Below are 25,501 nucleotides of genomic sequence, written 5' to 3'. Positions count from 1 at the left end.
TGTCATTTAGCTTAATTATGTTATGGTATTTATTGTTAAGATTTTTAATTTTGTAGCACTAGCAGTAGGGTAATAAATCCTTAAAAATAAGTGGCGCCAACTGAAGAGTAGGGAGTAGTGAATGTGAGAAGGAAGCCCATTACCTAAAATAGAGAATCTTACAAAATGGCGGCCCACGGTTATACCCCAAAAAGAAACGCAGTAACCTCTTTACGTTGCTTCTTCTTCTTCGTGTAGCTACTTGCAGTGTTTCGGAAGCAGTTGAAAGATGCGAAAGGAAATATGGGTTCATTGGGTGATGATGGTGCTTCACGTCGCCGCCATTCTCATTTTCACCAGAGGCTTTCTGCTGACCCGAACCGAGCTTCCCTTTTACAGCAACTGCTCCGACGTTTCCCAATCCCCCTGCTCTTTCTCCACCGACCAAAACCACAACAACCACACCGATCAGCACCGTTGCTGGAGCAAACCCGCCGTCGGTCGCCTCGTTATCATTGTTTTCGACGCTCTCAGGTAACTAGAGCATTCCCATTATATGAAATTCGAATGTTGGCATGTGGGTTTCTCAATCTTCAATCTTCTTGTTCTCCCAGGTTTGATTTTGTAGCTCCCAGTACGTTTTTTCAAGGTTAGCATTCATTGCCTACAATTCAGATTTTACTGTTTGTTGTCGTCTGTTGTCTGAACCTTGGTCAAGTGTATAATGAATAATATGTTACAGAAAAGAAGCCATGGATGGACAAGTTACAACTTGTTCAAGACCTGGCAGCTAAGAATTCATCATCCGCTCGGATTTTCAAAGCCATTGCTGATCCACCTACGACAAGTTTGCAGCGTTTGAAACTTTGAAGGTTAGCTTTGTCGCTTCTTTGTTCTAATGCTAGCTTCAACATAGTTGCTTGCTCTGTACAATGCTTCATGCACCACTTTAAGCCTTTTATTGCTGCTCCATCTTTTTGGGATTGCTTTTCTAATCTCACAACATGCTTTAATATTCCAACTTTAGTGATGACTATTATTTCTGGGTACAATTCCTTACTCGAATTTAGAGGTTCCATGCGAATTAGAGCCAGCTTCATGTCAAGGATGAATGTTTAACTTTATCAATTCCTTCCCTTCTTGCAATGTTTTCTAGGGCTTGACAACCGGTGGACTGCCGACTTTTATTGATGTTGGGAATAGCTTTGGTGCTCCAGCAATTGTTGAAGATAACTTGATACATCAGGTTGCTCTCTCTCTCTCTCTCTCTCTCTCTCTCTCTCTCTCTCTCTCTCTGTGGGAGGGGGTTGTCTTGATTTTACTTGCATCATCTTCTGTATTGTAAAGATGTTTCCTTTTTCAAACTATATAACGTCTAACTGTCATGAAAATATGAAATGTGGACCCACTTGCAGTTGGCTCAAAATGGAAAGCGAGTTGTGATGATGGGTGATGGTACATGGATGCAGTTGTTTCCTAATCATTTTAAAAAATCTTTTCCTTATCCCTCTTTTAATGTTAGAGATCTTGATACGGTAATGACTCAAACATTTTATTAACTTTTCCTTGAATGTAGTCATATTGTTTGACTATTTTCATAGCTAGAATTGATTTGTCTTTCTCTTCCAGGTGGACAACGGATGCATTGACCACCTCCTTCCATTCTTGCATCAAGAAGATTGGGATGTTCTTATTGCACACTTTCTTGGTGTGGTATGATTCGTTTGCTTGAATTATGCAGTGATAGATAAACTTGGATGTTTTGGTTTCAAATTTTGGATGTCTGTCTTTCGCCTCAGAATATTTTATGGACTAAATCAGATATGAACTGCCTTTTTTTAGCTTATGCCACAAATTGATTATGCAATGGTACTTGGGATTGATATTTGTTGGTACCTAGTATTGATTAAATTTAATGCCTTTATCATATATACGCGTTTTTTTGTGATTGTTTGAGACGTTCTGTATGCAAAAGAATAGGATATGGTGATCTTTATGGTTCAGGTTATTACTGTTTATCATGATACATTGTGTCCTTATTTTCGTAGATATAACCATTCAGTATTATTATTATTATTATTTTTTCTCTTCAAGTAACTTGATTCAATGTGGAATATTTTCTGAAGACCTGCATCAAGTTACTAAGGGCTTCATATGAGAAACATAGCATGTCCTTCCATTAAATACTGTGCAGGCTAAATATATATATATATATACATATATTTTTTAATTTTCTTTTTGGCTCGGGATCATGCCGGGCACATATTTGGGGTTGATTCTGTGTAAATGATAGAAAAGTTGGAGCAATACAACACTGTCTTGGAGGTAATTCCTCATACTTATGCATATGAAAATAAAAATTTAGAAAGTATTCTTAATTGGATAGTTTGCTTCCATGGATTCCTAGTTCTCGTTGGCTTACTAAATGGCTGTTACTTTGGTTCCCTGTGCTAAATTATCCAGTTCTATATGATTGCTATTATTTTTTTTCTTTTTCTCCCCTGATAAGCAAGAAAAATATTATTTTAAAAGAGAACAGTGTAGCTCAAACATGTGGGAAATTTATTGAAATTATAATTTTCCCTCAACTTTCTGAATATAGGTTCTTATTCTTTCCAACCTCTAGGTCATTTCTGGAAAATTGATATTGGATAGTCAGGTTTGTTGCCATCGTATTTGTTTTCATGTTGGTTATCTCCCAATAGGCTCGTTGACATGCAATATATTGTTTTAGGCACATATATTTGGTTGGTACCCTATTCCACTGAGTGTCATGCTCACTGAATATTGTGCTATAGGTTTAATCTTTTTATCTATTCTTAGTTGCTTCAAAAAACTAATCAGTTTGTTTTAGAAAGTAGTTGGAGCACTGGAGAGCCAGTCTGCACCAGGGGGAATACATGAGAATACTCTTCTACTTGTGATGGGCGATCATGGGCAGACCGTAAATGGAGATCATGGTGGGGGGAGTCCTGAAGAGGTATACATGCATTTTTCTTAAATGTTTATCATATATATTCACTCATGTTAACTTGAGTGACATGATGCAGGTTGAGACATCAATTTTTGCTGTGAGCTTTAAGAATCCCCAATCTCCCATACCATCAGAATTTGATACTTCATTTTGTGGACTAGATTTGGTACTGCCTCTCTCTCTCTCTCTCTCTCTCTCTCAAAATACACATATATGCCCGTGGCTTATACATTACATGGATATCTTCTACCTTGGAATTAGTTGCTCCCCTTGCCCTTTTAGGGTTGGAGTCCTATTATCCTTTGGAGAAATTTAAAGAAGAAATCTATTTGTTGAATTGGCATTTTGAATTAGGTTATTATGAGTTAATTTGTTTTCTCTAATTCTTGTCTGGTTTCAGGATAGGAGGAATATCTGCATCAGTTCCATCCAGCAGGTTTGAATGGTTAACATATTTCGTTTACTTTTTCCTTGTTGTAAATTATAGTATTTTACCCACTACCCATACTTATCCCAGTCACTCTTTGCAGCTTGACTTTGCCGTGACGATATCAGTGCTACTCGATATCCCCTTTCCTTTTGGAAGGTGTAGTGTAAGCATCCTGTCAATTTAACTTTGGCCATTATATATGTCATTACTTATTGATAAAATTGGTCATGAAATGACTACCTCAGATCCTTAGTCTTCCTTAAAATCTATAATACCATGGGCAAGTCTGTACTTTTGGAGAAAATGAAATGAAATCATTTATTCAACCTCAGGATTGATATATAAAACAATGTCCATGAAGTCAACATTGATTTTCTTTATTTGAGACAGTGCTTATACATGCAAGTATGCAACAATATTTGACCAGGTTGCTCATTTTTAAACTTCAAAAGACCGTAAGGCAATTTATTAGATTAAGCTGTCAGTCTAGCAAACTTTATTGAGTCTAAGAATACACAAGATGGCATAGAAAATGGGTTTTCTTTCTGTCTTGTAGGAGATCAAATGTTCATATATATTTTGCATTGTTATCATGGTGATCCTTTTTTGATCAACCACTTGATGGGTTGTATTATATTAGTTTACACAGTAAACGGGTAGCCTTTTTTGACCTACCACTTAACAGATGGATTCTTCTTGTTCAGGTAAAAAGATATATAGATATTTATTCAGCTTCATCCGTTATTGGATTTTCTCATGAAGACTTGCTGCACATAGAAAACATATATGCTCAGGCAGAGGAGAAAATGGTTACATACTACAAAGAAGTTGCTATTACAGGATAAGGGAAGCTGCAATGCATTATTTCCTGCTCTTAGGAGGCAAATTGATGCGTATTCAGATTTCCTAGCAAGTGTTGCTGAACTTGCACGCTCCAAATGGACTGAGTTTAATTTAAAGATGATGGGTACTGGACTTGGCATTACGTTAATATCACTACTTATCCATTTTCTTGCAATTAAGAAAGTGAAGGAGCAATATGGCCTTTCTTTTACTTCATCTGGAGATTCTGGAATTTCCTTTGGGTTAATTTTTGCTTGTTTTATGGTGGTGATACGTGCAAGCAGCTTCGTCTCAAATAGTTATATCTGTAAGTTCTAGGTACTTTTCATTGCTTTATGGATGCACAAAGCCCATGTTTAATGCTCACGTTGAAAAATTAATTTTTTTCTCTTATTTTTTCCTGGATGGGAACCTTGAGATCAGTGGAAGAAGGAAAAGTAGCATGCTTTCTTTTGGCCACAACTGGATTTGTTAAAATGCGATATTCTATCATGAAGAAGAAGATGGTATTAGAAGTACGTAGTTTACGTCAGGTTTCTAGACAGAAAAATATCAAATATTGTTTATTGTAATGCTCATTTTTCTCACTGATGTAATTGCAGGCATTTGTTTTCCTTCTTCTGATCACCATTTGCAGATTTACTATTGAAGTTGGATTGTCAAAGCAAGCTCCTAGTTCTGAATTTACGAATGCATATCCTTCATGGATGCTCAGGATCGCCTCAGGGTTGCCAGTTTGGAATTTTGTTGCTGGAGTTCTACCGGTGCTTGCACTGTTTTTATTGGCATTCTTGCTGCGCAAGGCTATTACTAGAAGCTCTTCTGAGGGGATTTGGAAGTATATTATCATGGGAACTAATTTAAGTTATATGCTGATAGGAGTGCACTGGGCTTCAGAAAGTAACATATTGAATCTGGCTTGGGTGCTTAAAGATGTTGGAAGAAATTGCATTCCTCGACTAATATATGCCATTGGATTTGGACAATTGTTAATACTGACATTTAATGAGATGTTCAATAAACAGAAATCCTCAGATTTCAGCAAAATCTTATATATTAAAACAGTGGCCATGTTATCTGCATGGAGTTCAACGGTCATTATTCTGTTGGGGAAACAAGGGCCCTTGGTTGCTTTAGCATTCATAATTGGAGGTGCATGTTTTGGTGCTTTAGTTTTCTATTAAATGGCATTATTTTGGCCAATAAACTTTCCCTTAATACGCATTATGTAAGGCTTATTATATTTTTGCCTCTTGATTTTGATATTTGTCTGTTGTAGAAGTTTGTTTCATATGATGATAATACATGTTATTAGGATTAATGGCACAGTTTGTGCCCTTGTTCTAAAATTTTGGTTCATGTAAGAGTCTGTTTGGACAGGTTATTGCATAGTGCGGCTGGATAATATAGAACTAGATCCCAAAGATGGAGGCAGTTGGAATTTGATGCTTGATCCTGTTCCTGTAACACAATGGAGCCTTTTTGCTGTGTGCCTGTTTTTCTGCACTGGCCACTGGTTTGTCAATTGTTTCCTACTTTGAGGTTTTCATGTTTTCTGATTAGGTTCTGGAATCTCTTTGGTTTTGGTCTCTACAAAAAGTAGTTTTGTTATCATTTACAGTTGAATCATTCTATAATATAATTTTGCTTTCTCTGTGCCATTGTTTCCTCATCTGTTGCACTCATATGTTTCAAATTGAAAACAAACTTTTCTTCAGGTGTGCTTTTGATGGCCTCCGATATGGTGCTGCATTTATTGGGTGAGTCATGGGTATGCACACAGATGTATGGTTTTTAACTTCTTGTGATATCCATGGGACTGCTAGGAAGCCAAAAATTGATCGCATACAACATGTGGCCTTAGAGTCCTCAGCACTCACTTTGACTATTTATCTTTTGTAAGCTCAAGCATTCAGTAGTGATTGGCTCCCACTTACGCCCTTGTTACTGTTCACACTGTGGGAGTTATATCCATTGCCCTGTGGATAGATTACTAAAACTCTCTATTATTTTCAGGTTTGATGAGTTCGTCCTAGTTCCCCAAGCAATCCTTCTTACAATGGATACATTTGGTTTTTCTCTCATCCTTCCAATATTTGGACTTCCATTTCTTTTTGCATGCCTGGGTCAGACCGAGAAAGGGAAGCAATTCATACTCGTGCGGTTATCTCTGGTAAGTTCATTGCCTATAGATTATATTTTTGCCAATTGTTGATTGGTTTTATCCTTGTAAAAGAGATCCTTTTAGTAAGATCTTGTGACCGCTTGGCTTATCTAGCCAGTTTGATGGTTAATTGGTTATTGTTGATTTCTTAGGTGTATATGATTTATGGACTAATCATGGCCACTTCGGTCACAGCCACTATAATATGTGTTACGATGCATAGGCGGCATTTGATGTTAAAGTGGTCTTTCTGCCACAGTTTTATTATTTTTGTAAAAAATTTGCACATTTAATGACCTTAACGATATGTTTTACCTTGCAGGTATGGGGTTTATTTGCTCCTAAGTTTGTTTTTGATGTGGCAGGTCTTATCCTTATAGATATACTCGGTTATTTGTCCTCACATTATTATGTTAGTAAACTGGAAGATCATTCCCTACAGGATCTGTTTACCAAAAAATGAAAACCATACATGCTGTCAACAGCAAAATTTGCTCTATATTTGTTATTGATTATTGCAGCGATTCATGTGAAAGATAAAGATGAAATCTGCATCGATTAGCTTGCAAAATTTTTACCAAATGCATAGCTGAATTCATTATCAAAAGAAGAGGACTTGCGGAAAAGACAGGAATATGCTGCTCTACCCACTCTGAGCTTCATTTGCCGTCTATTCATGCTCAGAAGACTGAGTGGACTCAAGCGTGTGTTGGTGTTCGTGAGTCGAATCTGCCTAACCCTTTTGGCTTATGTTATTCCATGATGAATTGTACAGTAAATTTTAGCTTTAAAGTGTTTCACTCTTATTCATGGAGTAAATAGAATTTTGAAACAAATAAAATTAGTTGTACCATGTTTACTGAATATATTGTTAATCGAATCTCTATATTCTGTATCATTGATATCTTAAAAAAATAATAATAATACAAATGCGATAATTGGATGTGAAACCAATTGTGCACTGAGTTTTGCACCCATACAATTTCTACTTGGCCAATTTCCCTTCTATATAGTGCATATGAGTGCTTACAAGCATTTTAGATTTTACCCTATGATTATATGAAGATCACATCAGTGTGGCAGTATCAATTCAAATTATTAGTAACTTGTGAAGGCATGTGTTCATTATCTTTGCTTTGCTTTCCCCCCAATTCTGTATGAACACTTTGGAGCAACGCAAAAGGTTGGAAGATCCGCCTGCAAGGCTGCAATCTCTCAGACATTAGCTGAAGGCCACCAAAGCATCTAATTCCCCTTGTGGCCGTTCATTAGCAGCCAGAATCTCACACCAAAAAAAAAAAAAACGCTAATCAAGCAAAGACTGACTCACTTTGGTCACCAGCCTGCCCTCTTTGACACCATGGATTATGGAAATGTGAATCCCAATACCCAATTATCCAAAGTGGGAGGCAACTAGGCTGGGGGGCTCCTCCACATTGGTTTTCCCATCTTCCATCAATTCAATATTTCCTTTAATTTAATGATATTAATAAAGGACTAATATCATTCAAAATTGTGTGGGTTTGGCAATTTTGGTCAGGTTTGGGAGGTGAGACTTTGGAAGATTGATCCTTCAAAGTCAAACATCAATCCTTGGTATCATCATCAAGAGTTACTCTTTTATGCAACATGCCTGTGCCAGAGCATGCAAAAGATGCGGGTGAAGCTCTCAAGAAGTATACCAAATTATGACTTTGTTGTACCCTATTCATGTTCAACACTTTTTGTGATTAAGCCAATGAAGAAATTAGAGACACTATGATCGATTTACCATAATCAGTCAAGCAAGCTTGAAGTAAGCATTTCTTCCATATTTTCAATGCGTTCTGTACTAAACAGAAGGGACTGTGTAAGCCTAGCTTTGGCATCAAGATAGTCTTAGGGATGAGACACATTGTAGACTTGTAGTGTTGATCACAACCCAATTGGGAAGGACAATCACACAAGCTACCTGCTAAGCAGCTTCAGTTTCCTAGTATGGAACCAATCAACAAGTTAAACAAAAAGTTTCCCTGATTACCCTGATCCCAAAATTCCAATCATGGCGCAATTTGTTGTGTATAACCCCACCACTAAAAACTGTAACTTGCTCATAAATCATATTAGTTAGCTGCCATTGTGTGCAAAAAAACAAAATAGATAATGATGGTAGAACATACAAATGTTTCAATACAGAGCATACATCAAGTGGAGGTGAAGTGAGAAAATCTACATGACTATAACTACCTCAAGTACATGGCTTGAATGAACTAACAAATTGTCACTTTGAATTCTTCCCCCAGCGAGCTGAAGAAATCTTTTGCCTTGAAAACCCAAAAAAAAAAAAATCAAACTTGAATGAGCAAAAAAGTGTGTGAAGCAAGGTAAGAGAATTGCGAAAGTTTGTAAAACCAATACCTGAGACTGGAAAGCTGTTGGGTCAAGTCATTGATCTCAAGGCCAGAGAGTTTGAGAGAAGACAGAGTTCCAGGTACCTCCTGGGACACAACATGGGATAGTTTGTCCACTGAAACTGCCAATCTTCTCAAAGCCTGAAATCCCATAAAACTTGATTCATAAATACATGCATTGAAAAATGATTGTATTGCTCAAAATTCAAATTTGAAAAAGACGTTGGCAGAAGCCAGAGAAAGTGAGTGACTTACATTGATTGCTGGAATGCAAATTATAGCAACAGAGAAAAGCGCAGCAAAAGCCTGCAAGCCCAGCCAGTGAAACAGTAAGCAGTGGTTACTATAGTCTATATGTTTGATTCTAAATATGGTAAATGGCCAAATGGGTTACCGTGGAGAGGACAAAGAGGAGAGAGGCAAGGCCCAATTCGGCAGTGGGTCGGATCCGCAGAGCTTTGACAAGTTGTACGGACGGAGCAATGGCAGAAGAAGAAGAGAGCAGAAGTGGTGTTTGGGAGGATGGATTCATTGAATTGGGTTTTGGTAGTGGCAGTAGCTTCAACCTCAAGAGAGATGGAATATTGGGTTTCTCAGAAACCATGCAGGCAGCTCTCCGGCGGCCGTGAGAGCCACTCGGCTTCACCACCACGGCCACTGGAAATGGAAGCGACTGGGCCCACATCTCTCGAGCTACTCTGTATTATCATAAAAAATTAAAAAGCCAAGATGGAAGCTACGTCGTGCTTCTTTTCAATGTCTAGTTGGTTGTTGGCTATTTCTATCTCCAAACGGCATGTCGTGCTTACTTAAGCCATAACATAACACGTGATTGCTACTTTTATGTCCAACAGAGGTTGGTCTATGGTAATTTTGATTGGGGATGAATTGATCAAAAGGCTCACTTGAAGATCAAAGTTCCAAATGTGTTGAACTTAGTTGCTGCTTTCATTATTCACATTCTGTAATCCAATTTATATTTTGGTCATTAGTTAGTAATGGCTTCTACTCCATCAAGCTCGAAAATGAAGCCTTATGTTTTCTTGTTCTTATGAGCTCTTATGAATCATTTTGTTATCTTAAGATTTAATGTCAAATCTGGTCATAGATATATAATATACTTCTAGCCTTAGGTGGCAACATATAATTTATTACAGATATCAAATATTTGGCAATTCCTGCCATCTTATTAGCAAATGGCATGCATTTTATTTATGGACAAATTACAAAAGGCCCTAATGCATCGCACTGGATACTAAAAAAGACAATCCCATGGGGCATTTATACTCCACCATGGTTTAGTATTAGCCTACAAATTTACAGATAAAGAGGCAAATCAAAGGATTACTATGCAGCTTTCGCAAATCCTACCCTGAGATTACCGAAGTCAAACACTGTGTGGTATGCTCCCAAGAACAGATCTCCAAGAACCCTGCAAAATGTACTAATGTCATAACATTCATAAACAAACCTTAAAATCAAGATTTTGCACAAATTATTATGCTGGTACATGTTATCTTTCTTTGTTTCTTAGTACATGTTATCATTCATGCATACTCAAGGGCATAGTCATCTGTCCATGGAGGTGCATAATCGCATCGATGCAATAAGTCCGGACTTAAAGGAGGATCGTAGTGACTTACCATAGGGGACCTTGCGGGGGAGGCACATCCAAAGCAACAAATCCACTAAGGCAGACAGTAGAACATCTTTCTTCAACTTTAAGTATATACTGAACATTTAAGTCCAAAAGATGTTAGAAATTATAAAAGAAAAAAAAAATCTTTGATAATGAAGAGAAACTCAAAAGATTTTGGTTGAATTTAATTCCTTTCAAAACCTTTGAGTTCTATCTTAGCAAAACCAAGCTACTACTTATGTTACAAAGTGGCAGCTATGATCATAGAAGACTGAGCTAGATAACACCAATAAAAAGTTAGAACCCATTTGACTTGAAGTGTTATGCAACACAGTACCATTGCAGTGTAGCAGTATTTTAAACTTGGTATTTCATTGGTTTATGGAACTTGAATATGAGTATTATTGCACAATACACAGACAAGTGACATATTGGCCATGAATGTAGAGAAGGTGAAAGAATGCTATAGCAAAACCCACACCTGTTCTGGAGAGAGGGTGAAGGATTTGTTTCCAATCGTGAATGAAATATCTGGCATGTCTGCAATGTTATCACAGTTGACGAACGACTTTCTTACAGGATTTGGAAGCTTCTCGCACAACTTTAACAGACAAAAATTTCACAAGGGAAAGGTATCAAAGAATTTTTGGTAATGGTCTATGCATATTATCACTGAAGTCTCATACTTTATGAAGAATTTACCTCATTCACATATTTAAATACTGTTTCCTTTGCTAACTGTTTTCTAAGCTGTAGTTGAATCCAGTAGACAATCATCTCACACAAAGTACATAAAGCAGTTTCATCAACTGATGATTCCTTCTGAGTTTCATTTTGAACCATCGTCTCAATATATTTGCTGCACAAGTATAAGTTTGCCTCTTGTTATGGTTATTTGACTGACCGGAAACAACGAAAAAGGAAAACTGGATAGCATAAAAGAACAGTTGTAAGAAAAAGAAAAGTCTCAACTTCACATGACGAGATCCATTATACGAACATAGACTGATATCCACACACACTAGATCAGGTCGTACCTGCAGAGATGTGAGGTAAATTCTAACGCATTTCTTCATTTCTTAAAGGGAATTGCAAAAGAAGCTTTGAACGAGTTAAAAGGCAAAGTACAAACCCCAGATATCAAATATTCCCATATCAAATTTCCATAAGTGGAAACGACATTTTTACATTCCAAACTTGCAAATCCTTCAGCTCCAATGGCATGGTTGATCTGAGCCACAATAGTCTGAAAAATAATAGCTAATCAAGGATGGAGTATAAGTTGTTTCTGTAGAATGAAAATACAAAAGAAGAACAATAAACTCATGTCTGAAGCATTAGGCATGATTTGTTACAGTTGGACCAGCAAGTAAGGATGTCCCTGAGTCCACAATGGCAGCACAGCCAGCCTTGCACAGTCCTGAAAATTTGTAAAATCAAGTATGTATTTGTAAATTGATTAAAAATAAAATCAAGTTATTTGACTTTCTTCAGACCTCTACATCCAGTGTAACTAACTTAATTGCATTTCTTTTAATTATGGACATTAAAAAATAATAACCAATGTGATTGGAAATCCACAAACCATTTAAAAAGTGATAATCTTTGCGATCAATCTTTGTGCAGTTTTTTGATCAAAAAAATCTTTGTGCAGTTTCCAGAAGTTTTAGGGAGAACTTTTGGCTTGCCTGGACTAGACATGCACACCGCATGTATATTGGGAAAAAGAGGAGAGAATACATGAATTCCTAGACTTAATGTAATCTTAATGTAATTTTATCTTTCAACATAGAATAAAGATTGTTGAAAACCATAGGGAGTGGACATTTGATAGAACCTGTAGAATTGTCTGCAATAATAATATCTCCCACCTCAATCTGGAGAGATCAACATAATTGAGTTAAATGTCACCCCATTTAGTAAGAAAAGATATTAGAGAGCAACAGCAATTTCCTTTTATTACAATAAACCTGCCAGTAGCCCTTTTGTGAAATCGGGACATAAGTGTGATCACCAGTAAAGTGCCTCCAGTCAAATCCTCCAAAGACGATCTCACCTCCCACCTTTGATGTTGGATCATGATTTAGCCAAATAGAGAAAATTTTCTGGCTCATTTGACCTTGTTGCACCATGTTATACCTGTACGCAAAAAACTAATATGTGCTTACAGCATCAACACTGATATATCATTATTTTTCTTTTTCCTTCAATAATATAAGGTGAGTTAAAACTATATACAATTTCAAACTGATTTATTTGTTTTGAATGAAAAAAATATTTTAGTTTTAAGTGTATCGATTCTTCTTCTCTTCTTCATCATCTCTCACCTCTCCTATCTCTCTTACTCATTTCTTTCCTTTTAATATTAAAAAAAAAAAACAAAACAAAACAAAAAACAAAAATGCATGAAACGGGCCCCAAGATTTTTTGTTCTCCAAATACTGATGAGGCTTCAGCTAGAGAAATCGGGTCCTATCTGTGGTTCCCCTTTCACTATGAACCTAAGTAAGTATCTAGAAGCTCCTCTAGTTCGTCATAGAGTTACCAAGACAGGTATACTGAGATCGTTGAGAAAATGTAGGTTGGTTCCTGCTAACTTTGGCTATAGGAAGAGGAATTTTGCTGCTGATGGGCTTGCTAACTTTGGCTTGGGATTGGATTTGAGTTCTATCTCAGACAGTCCTTCTCCCACTATCGTTCGGTTGCTGTATGAAGACTATTTGGGGTTGCTAAACCCAGTAACATCTTGTGTTGGTTGGTTTGGACTGTTAACCCCCAGTTCACAAGTTAATGTATCAAAAGTTAAAACTCCACACATTGAAAACAAAAAAAAAGGAAGCAAAAGTAGAAGATTAGCAATTTATGCCAAAACTATACCACACTGGTGTGGCTTGGCCAACGGAAATATCCTGAAATCCAAGTCCAAGAATCCCATCAAACTGTGCAGTCAAGAATGTTAAGAATCCTTCCCTTGTAACCTCAACAAATTCCTAAGGATGGGAACAGATATAGCATCAACAAATTGGAAAAAGAATACATCTAAACAAAAAAGTAAAGAAAAGACAAAAATAGGAGAGGGAGAGAGACCCACTTGATCTTTGATGACAACATCGCCAACTCTAATGTTATCCTGGCTGAAGAAGCCGGAAATGGAACCATGGGCATAAGGAATTTTGCAAGGTATTCCTAAATAAGAAACACAACAGCTTTGAGTTTGACTCTATCAACAAAATTGCTCTCAAGCAATGTGTTGTTTTAATTATAACAAGAAAGGGTTACTTAAATACATAATCAAATGTAAGGCATAGGAAAAATTACCAATTTTGGTATAGGTACTTGATAGGGCTGCCCTGTATTTAGAATGAAAATAGCAAGCAATCTGCAGAGAGTCATACTTTACAAAGTACTCAAGAGTGAAGAAGGAACATCATTTCACTTCATATTCACTGCAACACTTACAGAAAAGATGCATCTTGAAGACGGGACCCAAAGATTGGAGCTGCCAGTGTCAAAGACAACAGCCAAGGTTTGTGGGGGGGAACCAATAGCAATCTCTCCATAATATTGGGAATCAAGATAATTTTTCAGATATATAATATTAGATTTAACATTATTCGAGTTAATATGTGTATCCCCAAAATCTCTAGGTTGAGAAACTGCTCTACTGGTGATTCTTGCAGCATTTATTCTGTCAAAGTCTAAAGGCTGCTTCTTGAGACCGATTCTCAGTAGCCCATCATGGGATGTTGTAGCAGTCATGGAGCCTGACCAAACCCACATACAGATTGCAACCAGAAGACCCTTAAACGCCATGCTCATAGTCATAGAGCTCTCTGGCTGGTATGACATTATAAAAACAGTTTTAGCAGACTGAGTTTCACATTTGTATAATTGGAACCCAATATGCAGACCATTCAATTATACAAAAGTCTTTCAGGCAAGTAGGCAACTTTTCACTACCAAGTTCAGAAAATTGTCTTAAATCATATAGCAAAGATGTTGATGATGATGATGATGATGAATTGATGATGATGATTAGTCATAATACACTAAAACTATTCAGAAACTTCATAGTTCATACCTGAGAGCAATTTTCAGGTGAGAATGAGAGGCAAAGAACGTACAAAGCACACCAAGTTCATAATCTTAGAGGAGGGAGTGGCGTGGGTTTACGTGGTGAATTGTGTGAGTGACCCAGTTGCTGCTTTAAGTAGCTTGCTTACTGGGCTACACTTTTTCTTTGTCCACAATTACTTCTCTGTTGTGCAACTGTCCAACTGTCTGTTAGCGCTCACTGTCAATTTGTCATACAATTAACCTGCAACTGGTACTAACCATATAAAGAATAGAGTATAGAATATGGAGAGAGTTGAGGAAACCACGAGGTAGTTTCCAGTTACGTACGGGTTAGGAACTAACCAAAGGTAATCTATGAAGACTCAAGACAGACACGTATCTTGCAATTCTTGCACTTGCAGATGGACTAATCTGCTCAGCTCAGCTCCCAAGTGGTTTGCTAAACTGATTAGACAATAACATGCTGCGTCATTAATAATGTACACCAACCCAAAAAAAAAAAAAAATAATGTACACCAACTACCAAGACAAAATAATCACCATCCTCCTTCAACTCCAAAATCTTAAAAGTTATATATATATATATTGTGTGACCATAAATGGAGAAAAATACATGTGACAAGGCCGTGTAATAGTTGATTAAGCAAATGATTACTGTCAAATGTGATTTACTCACTGTATAGTTTTTCACACTTGTGCGACACTTGGACACACACATGACACACCAAGTCAGTCTTTTCATGTTCTTACAGTTACCATATATATGTTGAGAGTTCAACTGGCAAGTGTTCATATCCAAAGGCCACAAGCATTGGACAATCTATATTACCTTCTTAGGAAATATTTGAAGGGTTAGGATTCAAACTCAATATCTCATACTCCGGTGCTATGTTTAATATGATTCTTAAAAGCTCAAACATTTTAACACAGATTATATCAGCTTTCCGATTGAAGTAGGATAAATACAGCATGATTGTAACACCCCCTGCAGTAAGGAAGTTTCCTCAGGCACTCGCATATGAATTATTGGGTTTGCATTTTGCTCTCTCTCCATGAATGCCAATATTTGTGTTCCTTCCAACATCGAATGTGTTGGGAAGGTGACAAACAATGTAAGACCTTTTAACACTCCAATAGGCCTCATCTTGGTCTGAAGGCGTCTGTTTATTACAAAAAATAAAATAAAAAATCTTTGCAGCAAACACTTTTTTTTTTCTTTTATGAAGAATACTTTTCACTTTTGATTAAAAAGAAAAAAAAAACAGAGGGGATTTGGGCCCAGTGGGCTAGTCTTAATAGGCTGCCAAGTGCTGGGCCTAGATTGAAAGCTAAGGCGGATGGTTGGGCCGGGCCCATGAATGAAGGATTAGCGCCCAAATCACACGAATTCAACCGTGGTAGATTGTTCGTTGTTCACTGTTGGCGCTAGAGAGACGTTCGTGCGCAAAATCGAAAGCTAAATTCTGAGCGAGTGTGAGTGTGAGTGTGAGTGCGAGTGTGAGAGAAAAAGTGCGACTCTCACTCAGTTCCTCGGTCTGTTCTAGAATGGCGTTGGAGGACGACGACGACTGGGAATTGAGCGCCGAACAACTCGATTCCCTTGAAAGAGACGCTTTCCAGAAAATCGCTCAACAACGCATCAACTCTGCTTCTACTTGTTCTTCGTCTTCTTCTTCGTCTTCTTCTTCTTCTGCTTCATACAATGCCACTAACAACAACAACATCAACAACTCAAATACCTTCGAAAGCTTCCCTGCCAGACCCACACCCGATTATCTTCCAAACAAGGTGACAATTTTCTTTTTCTTTTTCATTTATTTTCTTGTTTGCTTCTTTAAGTCTCTAGGGTTTCGAATGCCTAATTCACAGTGTTTCTCTTTTTTGCACTTTGTTCTTTCTTTCATTTTAAATGATTTCCCTTTTTTTTAGGGGACGTATTTTTACAAATTCAACACCTTCATCGCTTTATGCATATGAGTATTGAGCGTGTCATTTTCACTGTTTTTGCAACAATGTAGGTACCACCTTTTCCGCCTGGAACCAGAGTATTACCTCCATCTGCCCCATTCAAAGTAAACTCTGGTCAGTTTCCTCCTTTCCCATTTCTATTACTTTGAACTTTTTTTCTTATTACTACTATATCATCAAAAAGCATCTATTTCCAAGCAAAAAGATATGCTTAACACCTACTTTGAGTCTTTGACTGCTTCATCATGTATGTTAGTGTTACTTATATTGGGCATGATTGATAGAGGTTCCTACGCTTAAAAGGCCAATAAATGTTTCCTTATTTCATGTTTCAGAATTTATCAATTTATATGTTCAATAGTTGACTATGAATAAGGAGTAAATGTCCCACCTTGACTATCAAAAAATGGTTAAATCTTCCATTTCAATACCAGTTTGAACTTTTTGCAATCTATTGATTATATTAGTCGCTGGTTGCATTGCTCTACCTGCTGATATTAAGTAATAGCTGGCTAACTCTTGGCTCCTATCTGCATCTTGTTGCCTTTTTACATGAAGATGAACGTTCCAAGGAGCTACCTAAGCTCTCTGTCAAATTTTTTCTTCACGCTAGTGGAAATATTGCCGCAAAATTTTCTTATAACCAGGTACTCCTTCTATTTGCTTAAAGAATGTTCATTTGCAGCACTTTTCAAACTCTTCCTTTTCTTATCAATTATGCTTTATCTTGCACCAGGTGCTAGTAGGTGCTTTCCGCAAGATCCCCAAAGCCACATGGCATGCAAAAGAAAGGTTTTGTTCCCTACCTCCTTACCCAAGCTTTGAAAATGTTTTATACTTTAATTTTATGTCTTATATGGAATTTGGGTCAATGGTTGTATTTTTCACAACTGTTGGACATCTTGTGAGATGGAGCCTCTGCTGGATGTAATAGTAATGGTGTTGAAACTACAGGTTATGGATGTTCCCTATATCGTCTTTGTCATCAGCAGAAAATGTTCTTCACGAAACATCTGGTGTTAATGTTGAGGTGACAAATTTTGCCCTTTTCTAGTTTTTATTTGGGCTTTTACACGATGATTCATTTAAATTAATATAACCTGAGTTTTATTGTATACTCTGTTACCATTTATGCTTAGAGTTCACCAAATTGGAATTTTTTTTTCCAGTTCAATTTCATTATATTCATTATTTTGTTGCAAATTTGTACAGGTAGAGAACTTGGATCCCTTAGTTCACCGCGCTATTGCCGCAGCCTCTGTTGTTCAAGATATTCGAGGTAAATACTAAACGCTGATTATTCTAACAGTAGTGAAGTTCAGGACACGTGTAATGAATATGTGGTAAGAACTGTCCTCTTTTTCAGACAGTTTTCAGTTTTTACATAATTTTATGGTGGATTTCATAATTTATGAATATGGGTCCAGAACATGTAAATTGGAAAAAGAAAGGTAGTCAAAAAGCATGTTTTTAGTCCTGTAAATTGGATGGTAACCTCATGAAAGAGTAAAACTTTGGTCTCAATTGCAGTATTCTTTATTGTTGCTCTGTTTAAGAGTAACAGGTGTTATATGTCTTTCAATTTCTTTTTTTCTTTTTCATGTCATTTTCTTAAGCTATTTTTTAATTGTTTTCTTACTTGGTGTGTTCACTGTCCAGACAGATATGACAGGATACCTAGCTGTATTGAATCAAAGCTCTTGCCATTTCAGCGAGAAGGTGTTAGGTATCTTGTTAATCTGGAGATTGTTCCTTATTTGATAACTGTTGTATGCAACTTGAATTGACACTTATGATCTTCTAATAATGTTGATGATTATTTATTTATTTTTTCGTTTCCATTAAATATCTATTCTTTTACTCAATTATTTATTTTTAACTTTTCTGTATTGTTTTTTCCAGGTTTATCTTGCAACATGGAGGGCGTGCTCTACTTGCAGATGAAATGGGATTAGGAAAGACTTTACAGGCAAGTAATTCATCATGTGGATTCTTTCTGTACATTCAATGATTTAACAGTGTCATAATCCTATGGAAGATCTCTACCATATTGTTGCAGGGAACATTGGTGTAATGATTTAACAATATGGTAGAGATCCCTCCATAAGATCGAAATTTACAACAGCAAAAGCATTCCCAAATTCTGCCTTGGATTGAACCTTGCACTTTTTTTCAGGCTCTTGCCGTAGCTTCGTCCATTCGTGACTCATGGCCTGTTCTTGTACTCGCACCATCTTCCTTGCGTTTGCAATGGGCCTCTGTAAGTGCTTTAGCTACTTTAGTTATTGGGAAGGCAGATCTTGCCCAATATGATGTACTCTTCTGATTTCTTGCAGATGATTCAACAATGGATGGACATTCCTCCATCAGATATACTTGTATGTTCTATGCTATCCCTGCCTAAATATTCTAGTCACTTCTTGTTTATGCAGCCAGAGTATTGAGCACATTCTTTGATTCTCATTGCTATGATGCCTTATTATAAATTTGATACATGAATTTTACTGTCAGTAGGTTGTTTTGTCTCAATGTGGGGGGTCAAACAGAAGCGGCTTTACAATAGTATCCTCAAACACCAAAGGGACCATTCATCTTGATGGCCTATTTAACATCATCTCCTATGATGTAGTACCCAAATTACAGAATTTACTAATGGAATCAGAGTTTAAGGTAAGAATTAGAACAATCAATGACCTTGTAAAGTTCTTCTTGCTTTCTTTAATATAATTAATAAAATCTCATTATTTTGGATCATTATCAGTCATGTCAGAATAGAGAGTATTGTTCCCTAAGAACCCTCTCACCCTTTTTTCTTTTGTGATTTTGAAGTACCTATGAAGAAAGAATATTAGTATGATGACTATTGGGCCAAATATGATTTTGGGTGAAAATGCTAGGCTGTTAGAGAACATGTTAAAGAAGAATGAGATTAGCTGAATATGAGGCTTTAAATGTGATGGATGAGTGGCCACAGAAGGAAAAAAAGTTGAAAAACACTCATGTTTTTCATTTCTTTAGTTATTTACAAAGAGTTCATAATTATAGGTTATTAGTTTTTAGGGATGCTTGTAATTTACAATTTAAATCTATGTTACCTAGGAGGCAGGTCTGTGTGGAACACATAATGAGAATGAGAATGCAGTAGACCACTTACCTTGAAACAGGGAACCATTGGGGTACACTTGTAAAGGTAGAATGTGAAATAACAATCTTTAGATTGTTTTTTGTTTCTTGAATGATTTTGGTGTCTTTCACAGTGAAACCGTATGAAAGAATAATTTGATGTTTTCTCTGGAAACTTTTTAGAAGAAATTAAGAACAAGATGGCAGGATGAAGGGACATACTCTAGTTTCCATGTTGTAGTTCAACACTATAACATTTTCTTTCCAAAACAGTTGGAGCCTCCATTAATTTAACAAATGGAAATGCGCCTGCAAAAACACAGGGTCATTAGGAAACCCTGTTAGTCTTTTTTCTTTTTTCTCTCTCTTTTTCCCACTGCTTGCATAAGCTGCTTTCTATGATATGTTTTTCTCAGGTTGTGATTGCAGATGAGTCACACTTTTTGAAAAATGCTCAAGCAAAGAGGACAACTGCTTCCCTTCCTGTCATAAAGGTCTTTTTCTCTTGTGAACTGATGACTAGCTTGCAACTCTTAACTTTATTCGCAGTCTATACTTCTAAATCCTGCCTTAAAGCGGCCATTATAGATATGGATTTTGGGGTGTACTTCTCTTGAGGGTTCTTTCTAATATCGACTAGAGAAGTAAACTTGTCGATGTGTGTGAGTTTTATGAAGAATGATCACCATAGATTTAAAGTATTTCTGATGTTAATTCTGGGACTTCTCCCTTGCACGGAGCAATTGAGTCATTAGTTTAGTTTCCGGGCATCTATTATCCATTGTGGTTTTACCAGCATCTAAATGGTCCAACAAACCACCTCTGTTGGTAAACTTTTGATGATTCCCTAGTAAACTCTGGTTATATTTGTTTTTGTTTTAGTTGTTTCTGGTGAACCACATAATCTAGCATAAAGCATGTTTAGAACTAAGATCTATTTATATATTTAGTTATGGGTGTTCCTACACTTTGAACCTCTTAGGCAGGTCCAATGAATGAAGTGGATGAGAATTTTGGATAGATTTTCGACAATTATCAGTTGAATTTTGCACCAAGTCATCCACTAAACTGGAATATTTATGCCTATTCTGGTAGAAGTATATAGAAAGCAGTAAAAACTCAAAAAACTGCTTATTGTACACATTTAGTTATTCCTCTTTGAATAGTTAGTCCACTTCAGTCAACTATGCATTAGGATGCAAACTTAGTGAGGGCTTATAGGCATTTGATCTCTCTCTCTCTCTCTCTCTCTCTCTCTCTCTCTCTCTCTCTCTCTCTCTCTCTCTCTCTCTCTATATATATATATATATATATATATCTCCCCCCTGCCCCTTCTAACTTTGTGAACTATTCAGAAGGCTCAATACGCAATATTGTTAAGTGGGACTCCTGCTTTGTCCCGACCGATAGAACTATTTAAGCAGGTACTTCTAAATGCTACTGAAGTTGCAAATTTATAAGTATTTGTATCCCAAATTTAATTTTTCTTTTACTCATTTCTATGAACTTAACAGTTGGAAGCCTTGTATCCTGACGTATACAAAAATGTTCACGAATATGGTAATCGATATTGCAAGGGCGTAAGTCACTATTTCTTTTTGGTTAAAGTCTTCATCTGTAGGTTGTCTATCAGGTCATGAGATATTTTGTTTCTTACTATTTTGAAATTTCAGGGAACCTTTGGATTGTATCAAGGTGCAAGTAATCATGAAGAATTGCATAATTTGATGAAGGCAACAGTGATGATTCGCAGACTTAAAAGTGATGTTCTCTCTGAGCTTCCTGTGAAGCGTAGGCAACAGGTCAGTGTCTGTGTGCTATGTCCAATCTGCTTCTTGACCTGTTAGATGGCCTTAGTGGTCCTGTTACAATTTGTGATTTTTCTTCTTTCCCCCCCCCCATGATCTCAGGTCTTCTTAGATTTGGCTGAAAAGGACATGAAACCAATTAATGCTATATTTTGCGAGGTAATGTAAGTTTGTTTATATATGAAATCTCTTTAATCAAGTTGATAATTTGAGAATAACTATTGGCCTCTTGGAGTTGTAAGACATTGGTAGTTTGTATATTCATGTGCAGTTATTTATTCTTATGGGCTGCTAAGCTGTTATTTTGCATGAAGCCTTGAAATTTTGTTTAGCTTCTTCCAATATTCTGATATTAGTCTGGATTCTGGAATCTCAATGGCACAGATTTTAACGTGTCCTGTTCATGAATTTGCAAGTTTGGTTTTAAGCAGCAAACAATAAGGAATTACACAGAAACAGAAATAAGAATAAAAAGAAGACAAGAAACACAAGTACTTGAACTAAGAAAAATAGGCCTTAGATACTCTGAATCACCCAAATTTCCACCTATAAATATATTTGAAGAGCATAGAAATATCTGTAGGATTTGGAAACCAGTTCATCAGTTTAGTTATTGAGCAATTAAAAGATTGGCTTGAAGCCAATAAAGAACTCTTCTAGTACTTTGATGATTCAGAAAAACCCTAAACCCATTGTGATGACCAATAGGCCCATAAATAGGTTCTAAATACATTTTTATGCTGGAGTAGTCATGACAATGGGCCTATCGTCATCACAATGAAAAACCGTGAAAAACCCTGAATTATCCGATAACATGATTTCACCACTGTATATTTTAGAAAAAAAAAAATCTAATATCTCTTAAGCCTAGTCTCCTTTTGATAGACCTGCAAAACTGCATAACCCTTGGTTCCACTTTATGTTGCAAGTGCACTCCCATAACAAAACTAATAACTGCCAAAATTAAGGTTTCACATAAAACAGCAACTAAACCCTTTTTTTTGTTGCATCCTTGTGCATCATACGAAGATAGGTATTCTGCTTCTGGAGTTTCTTTTTTCTCTATCTTTTGTCAGTCTTTGATTTCTTTGGTGTGGCACAGTATTCATTCACACCAATTAGGTGCCTTGTAAAGCTTACTTGATATCCACTTCGTTTCTTCATGAAAGAGAAAATTCTAATAGAGAAGAGCTAATGTTTGTGTTCTGTTTTGTAGTTGAAGGTGGTAAATGGGAAAATTGAGGCCTGCAGTTCAAAAGAAGAGGCTGACTCACTTCACTTTTCTAAGAATAATCTTATTAATAAGGTATTCATGCAAATTACGCTCGTAGTGTAGGACACATAGGGCCAACATGGTTTCTTTCTGAATTTTGGTCCTTTCTTCTACTGGGAATGCTAAAATAGTCATGGCAGATCTTATTTGTAATTTTGCTTTATAATTGAGTAGTTAACTTTGAACCTATTTACTTCATATTGTGCTCTAGCTATATACTGATTCAGCTGAGGCCAAGATCCCAGCAGTTCTGGATTACCTGGGAACTGTCATTGAGGTACTTCACCTCATGTTGATACATCTTTCTTTATCTTTTTTATTTAGTGCTTATGCTTCTTCATCATTATTAGTTTGCATATTTTCCTTTTCAAATGTTTGAACATTGTTATATAACGGTTCTTGCAGGCAGGTTGCAAGTTTCTAGTGTTTGCACACCATCAATCCATGATTGATTCAATACATCAGTTTCTTCTGGTAAGGCCACATGAATTCATACTTTATTCTAAAGATATGCTTATTTGAACTGCCAAATTTCCAGAAGAAGAAGGTGGGTTGCATTCGAATCGATGGCAGTATCCCTACAGTGTCAAGGCAAGCTTGTGTTACAGAATTTCAAGAAAAAGATTCTGTCAGGGCAGCAGTGGTACGGCATTTTGCTTTGTTTATATAAATTGTTTTTCTGCTGCAAGTTGGAATTGTTAAAAACAAAATCTACTGAAAAATTGGAATACGACAATTCAGGGGAAACTCCTTGATTTAAGTCTAACATTCATCTTTTGAATATCATCATGCAGCTATCTATCAAAGCCGGAGGTGTTGGATTAACTTTAACAGCTGCAAGCACTGTAATTTTTGCAGAATTGTCATGGACTCCTGGTGACCTAATTCAAGCTGAAGATCGTGTTCATAGAATTGGCCAGGTAAAGTTCTTGATTCTGAAGCATTCTTTGCAATAATTCAGAATTTTTTTTTTGCTTGAAAATTCAGAATTATTAATTGCATCAACAATTCATGTTTGGCGAGGCTGTAGGTTGGTGTGTCCCTTCATTTTTCTATGGGCTGAGCCTAAGCCTGTTTTGGGGATCACAATGTATTTGTTCTTAAGCTTCATACCATGATGAGAAACTTTATTTTCTCTAGGGCTGAGGTTTGGTCAGCTTAGTTTGTTTTGTTCTTGATATTTTTTGTGTGGATGGATGGATGGGGTGATATTGGTATTTCTCTTTCTCTTTCTGTGGACTACAGGCTTTTGTAAGTTATATGGATTTATAAGTAGCTCCTGATTAGGAATCCAATTGGGGCTATTGCTACCTTCAATGATATTGATAAAGTGATTTATGTTGGTACTATGAAGTGGTTATTATAAGGGCTATGTTGATGGGAACTTTTTTGTCAAGGCATTTTGATGGTTTTGGAAAACAATGTGCATACGTTCTCATATACAACATGATGTCTTGGCATCATAAGAATGTCAATATTCTTCTGAAGAAAGAATTAGTACAACTTCTATATTCGATATTGATAATTTCAGCTTCTTAGTAATATTATCAATATCATGCTAGTAATATCACTTGAAGATCTGGTATTATGTGATTTCCACGTCTGCTTGCTTATATCACATTAGATACTGCGTCTTTAAAACAATATAGATTTGCCTCATTTGATTATGAATTAGGAGATATCTGTACTGGTTAAGATAATTATTAGTTATAACTATTATTATTTATTATTTACACACAGCGAATGTTGCATGTTTTTCCATTTCCTTGATATATTTTGTTCATGTTTTTAGGTGTCTTCGGTCAATATATATTACCTTCTAGCAAACTACACAGTTGATGACCTCATATGGTACGCTCTAATGCATTTTCTGTTTTCCAATTGTTTTGATGATTGTTGTAATTCTCATTCTGTGTCTTCAGGGATGTTGCTCAGAACAAGTTGGAAAATGTGGGACAGGTAATTTCAACCCCTTCTTGGGGAGCTTCATAAATAAAAGCAAAGCAATGCACATATTTACATGCACACACTTTACTGTTCCCTAATTCCTCTGCTGTAGCAATGGTTTGAATTCCTCATGAAATGATATTCCATCTTAGGGACAACAAGAATAAGAGATTTCTGGTTTTAGAATAGTAAGCTGAAGTCTGGTTTTTGGAATATCAGGTGCTTGATGGCCATGAAAATACCATGGAAGTTGTGGCCAACCAGCAGCAAAGCAGCCCAGCAAAGCAGAAAACACTTGACTCCATGTTGGAAGTTGCAGCCAGCCAGCGACGAGGCAGCCCTGCAAAGCAGAAAACACTTGACTCCATGTTGGAAGTTGCAGCGAGCCAGCCACGAGGCAGCCCTGCAAAGCAGAAAACACTCGACTCCATGTTGGAAGTTGCAGCGAGCCAGACACGAAGCAGCCCTGCAAAGCAGAAAACACTCGACTCCATGTTGGAAGTTGCAGCGAGCCAGCCACGAAGCAGCCCTGCAAAGCAGAAAACACTTGACTCTTTCATAAAGCGTTGCAACGTCCAGGATGACCATGAAAATCAGCCCAAGTTTAAAATCCAGAGGCCCTGAACGAAGAATGTACTGACATGGAATTCTTCCATTTTGAAATTTTGAGAGCACTGTATTTAAGTCAAACCAGTTACAAAATCTTTTTTTGTGAATGGTGATGCACTCCGCACTCATCTTTGTAAGCACTCCGCACGGTGACAATTGGGTTATGGATGTAAAACAAAAATTAAAAGATAAACGGTGCAAGTTAATGCTAAATCATTAATTGGATTTCTCGAGTTGTCTGCAACAAAGATTAAGAATTCGTTACTGGAACAAGACC

The 25,501-nt window shown here is 36.7% G+C and overlaps 3 protein-coding genes and 1 pseudogene across 5 annotated transcripts; 2 read left to right on the top strand and 2 right to left on the bottom strand.

Annotated features, from left to right (window-relative positions):
• The first annotated feature begins 259 nt into the window (after window positions 1-259).
• On the top strand, window positions 260-7,256 carry LOC147294564 (uncharacterized; annotated as a pseudogene). Its single transcript, XR_015120562.1, has 19 exons — window positions 260-513; window positions 594-628; window positions 722-855; window positions 1,136-1,225; window positions 1,395-1,514; window positions 1,609-1,691; window positions 2,226-2,304; window positions 2,834-2,959; window positions 3,030-3,119; window positions 3,354-3,389; window positions 3,484-3,557; window positions 3,940-4,533; window positions 4,650-4,741; window positions 4,829-5,378; window positions 5,607-5,742; window positions 5,945-5,986; window positions 6,243-6,399; window positions 6,543-6,626; window positions 6,713-7,256. The product of XR_015120562.1 is annotated as an uncharacterized LOC147294564 (transcript).
• Window positions 7,257-8,484: 1,228 nt separating this feature from the next.
• LOC147294563 (uncharacterized) lies at window positions 8,485-9,520 on the bottom strand. Its single transcript, XM_086233356.1, has 4 exons — window positions 9,175-9,520; window positions 9,036-9,086; window positions 8,788-8,921; window positions 8,485-8,693 (listed from the first exon to the last, which is right to left on the bottom strand). The coding sequence occupies exons 1-4, from the start codon at window positions 9,463-9,465 to the stop codon at window positions 8,651-8,653; spliced, it is 519 nt and encodes a 172-aa protein (XP_086089482.1). The 5' UTR covers window positions 9,466-9,520; the 3' UTR covers window positions 8,485-8,650.
• A 389-nt stretch (window positions 9,521-9,909) lies between these two features.
• On the bottom strand, window positions 9,910-14,764 carry LOC147294562 (aspartic proteinase-like). Its single transcript, XM_086230377.1, has 14 exons — window positions 14,501-14,764; window positions 13,879-14,256; window positions 13,738-13,798; window positions 13,511-13,605; window positions 13,297-13,409; window positions 12,390-12,558; window positions 12,257-12,296; window positions 11,775-11,839; window positions 11,552-11,665; window positions 11,392-11,456; window positions 11,122-11,278; window positions 10,901-11,020; window positions 10,424-10,512; window positions 9,910-10,212 (listed from the first exon to the last, which is right to left on the bottom strand). The coding sequence occupies exons 2-14, from the start codon at window positions 14,242-14,244 to the stop codon at window positions 10,128-10,130; spliced, it is 1,539 nt and encodes a 512-aa protein (XP_086086503.1). The 5' UTR covers window positions 14,245-14,256; window positions 14,501-14,764; the 3' UTR covers window positions 9,910-10,127.
• A 1,181-nt stretch (window positions 14,765-15,945) lies between these two features.
• CHR18 (chromatin remodeling factor18) lies at window positions 15,946-25,440 on the top strand. 2 transcript variants are annotated; one of them, XM_086230680.1, is made up of 24 exons: window positions 15,946-16,284; window positions 16,515-16,578; window positions 17,023-17,111; window positions 17,201-17,256; window positions 17,419-17,494; window positions 17,677-17,743; window positions 18,124-18,190; window positions 18,367-18,433; window positions 18,641-18,724; window positions 18,801-18,842; window positions 18,979-19,134; window positions 20,004-20,081; window positions 20,943-21,011; window positions 21,102-21,167; window positions 21,261-21,389; window positions 21,498-21,554; window positions 22,612-22,701; window positions 22,880-22,945; window positions 23,074-23,142; window positions 23,210-23,311; window positions 23,463-23,588; window positions 24,461-24,519; window positions 24,591-24,627; window positions 24,835-25,440. In XM_086230680.1, the coding sequence occupies exons 1-24, from the start codon at window positions 16,042-16,044 to the stop codon at window positions 25,237-25,239; spliced, it is 2,364 nt and encodes a 787-aa protein (XP_086086806.1). In that variant the 5' UTR covers window positions 15,946-16,041; the 3' UTR covers window positions 25,240-25,440. The 2 variants fall into 2 exon arrangements, with proteins under 2 accessions (XP_086086806.1, XP_086086805.1); XM_086230679.1 differs by having other exon boundaries at window positions 23,207-23,311.
• Window positions 25,441-25,501: the final 61 nt, after the last annotated feature.

This window comes from Dryas octopetala, chromosome 2, assembly GCF_963921425.1.
Source record: "Dryas octopetala chromosome 2, drDryOcto1.1, whole genome shotgun sequence".
In the NCBI taxonomy this organism is placed as follows: domain Eukaryota; kingdom Viridiplantae; phylum Streptophyta; class Magnoliopsida; order Rosales; family Rosaceae; genus Dryas; species Dryas octopetala.
Note: the sequence above shows the minus strand (reverse complement) of the source record. Positions and strands in the feature narration are given on the sequence as shown.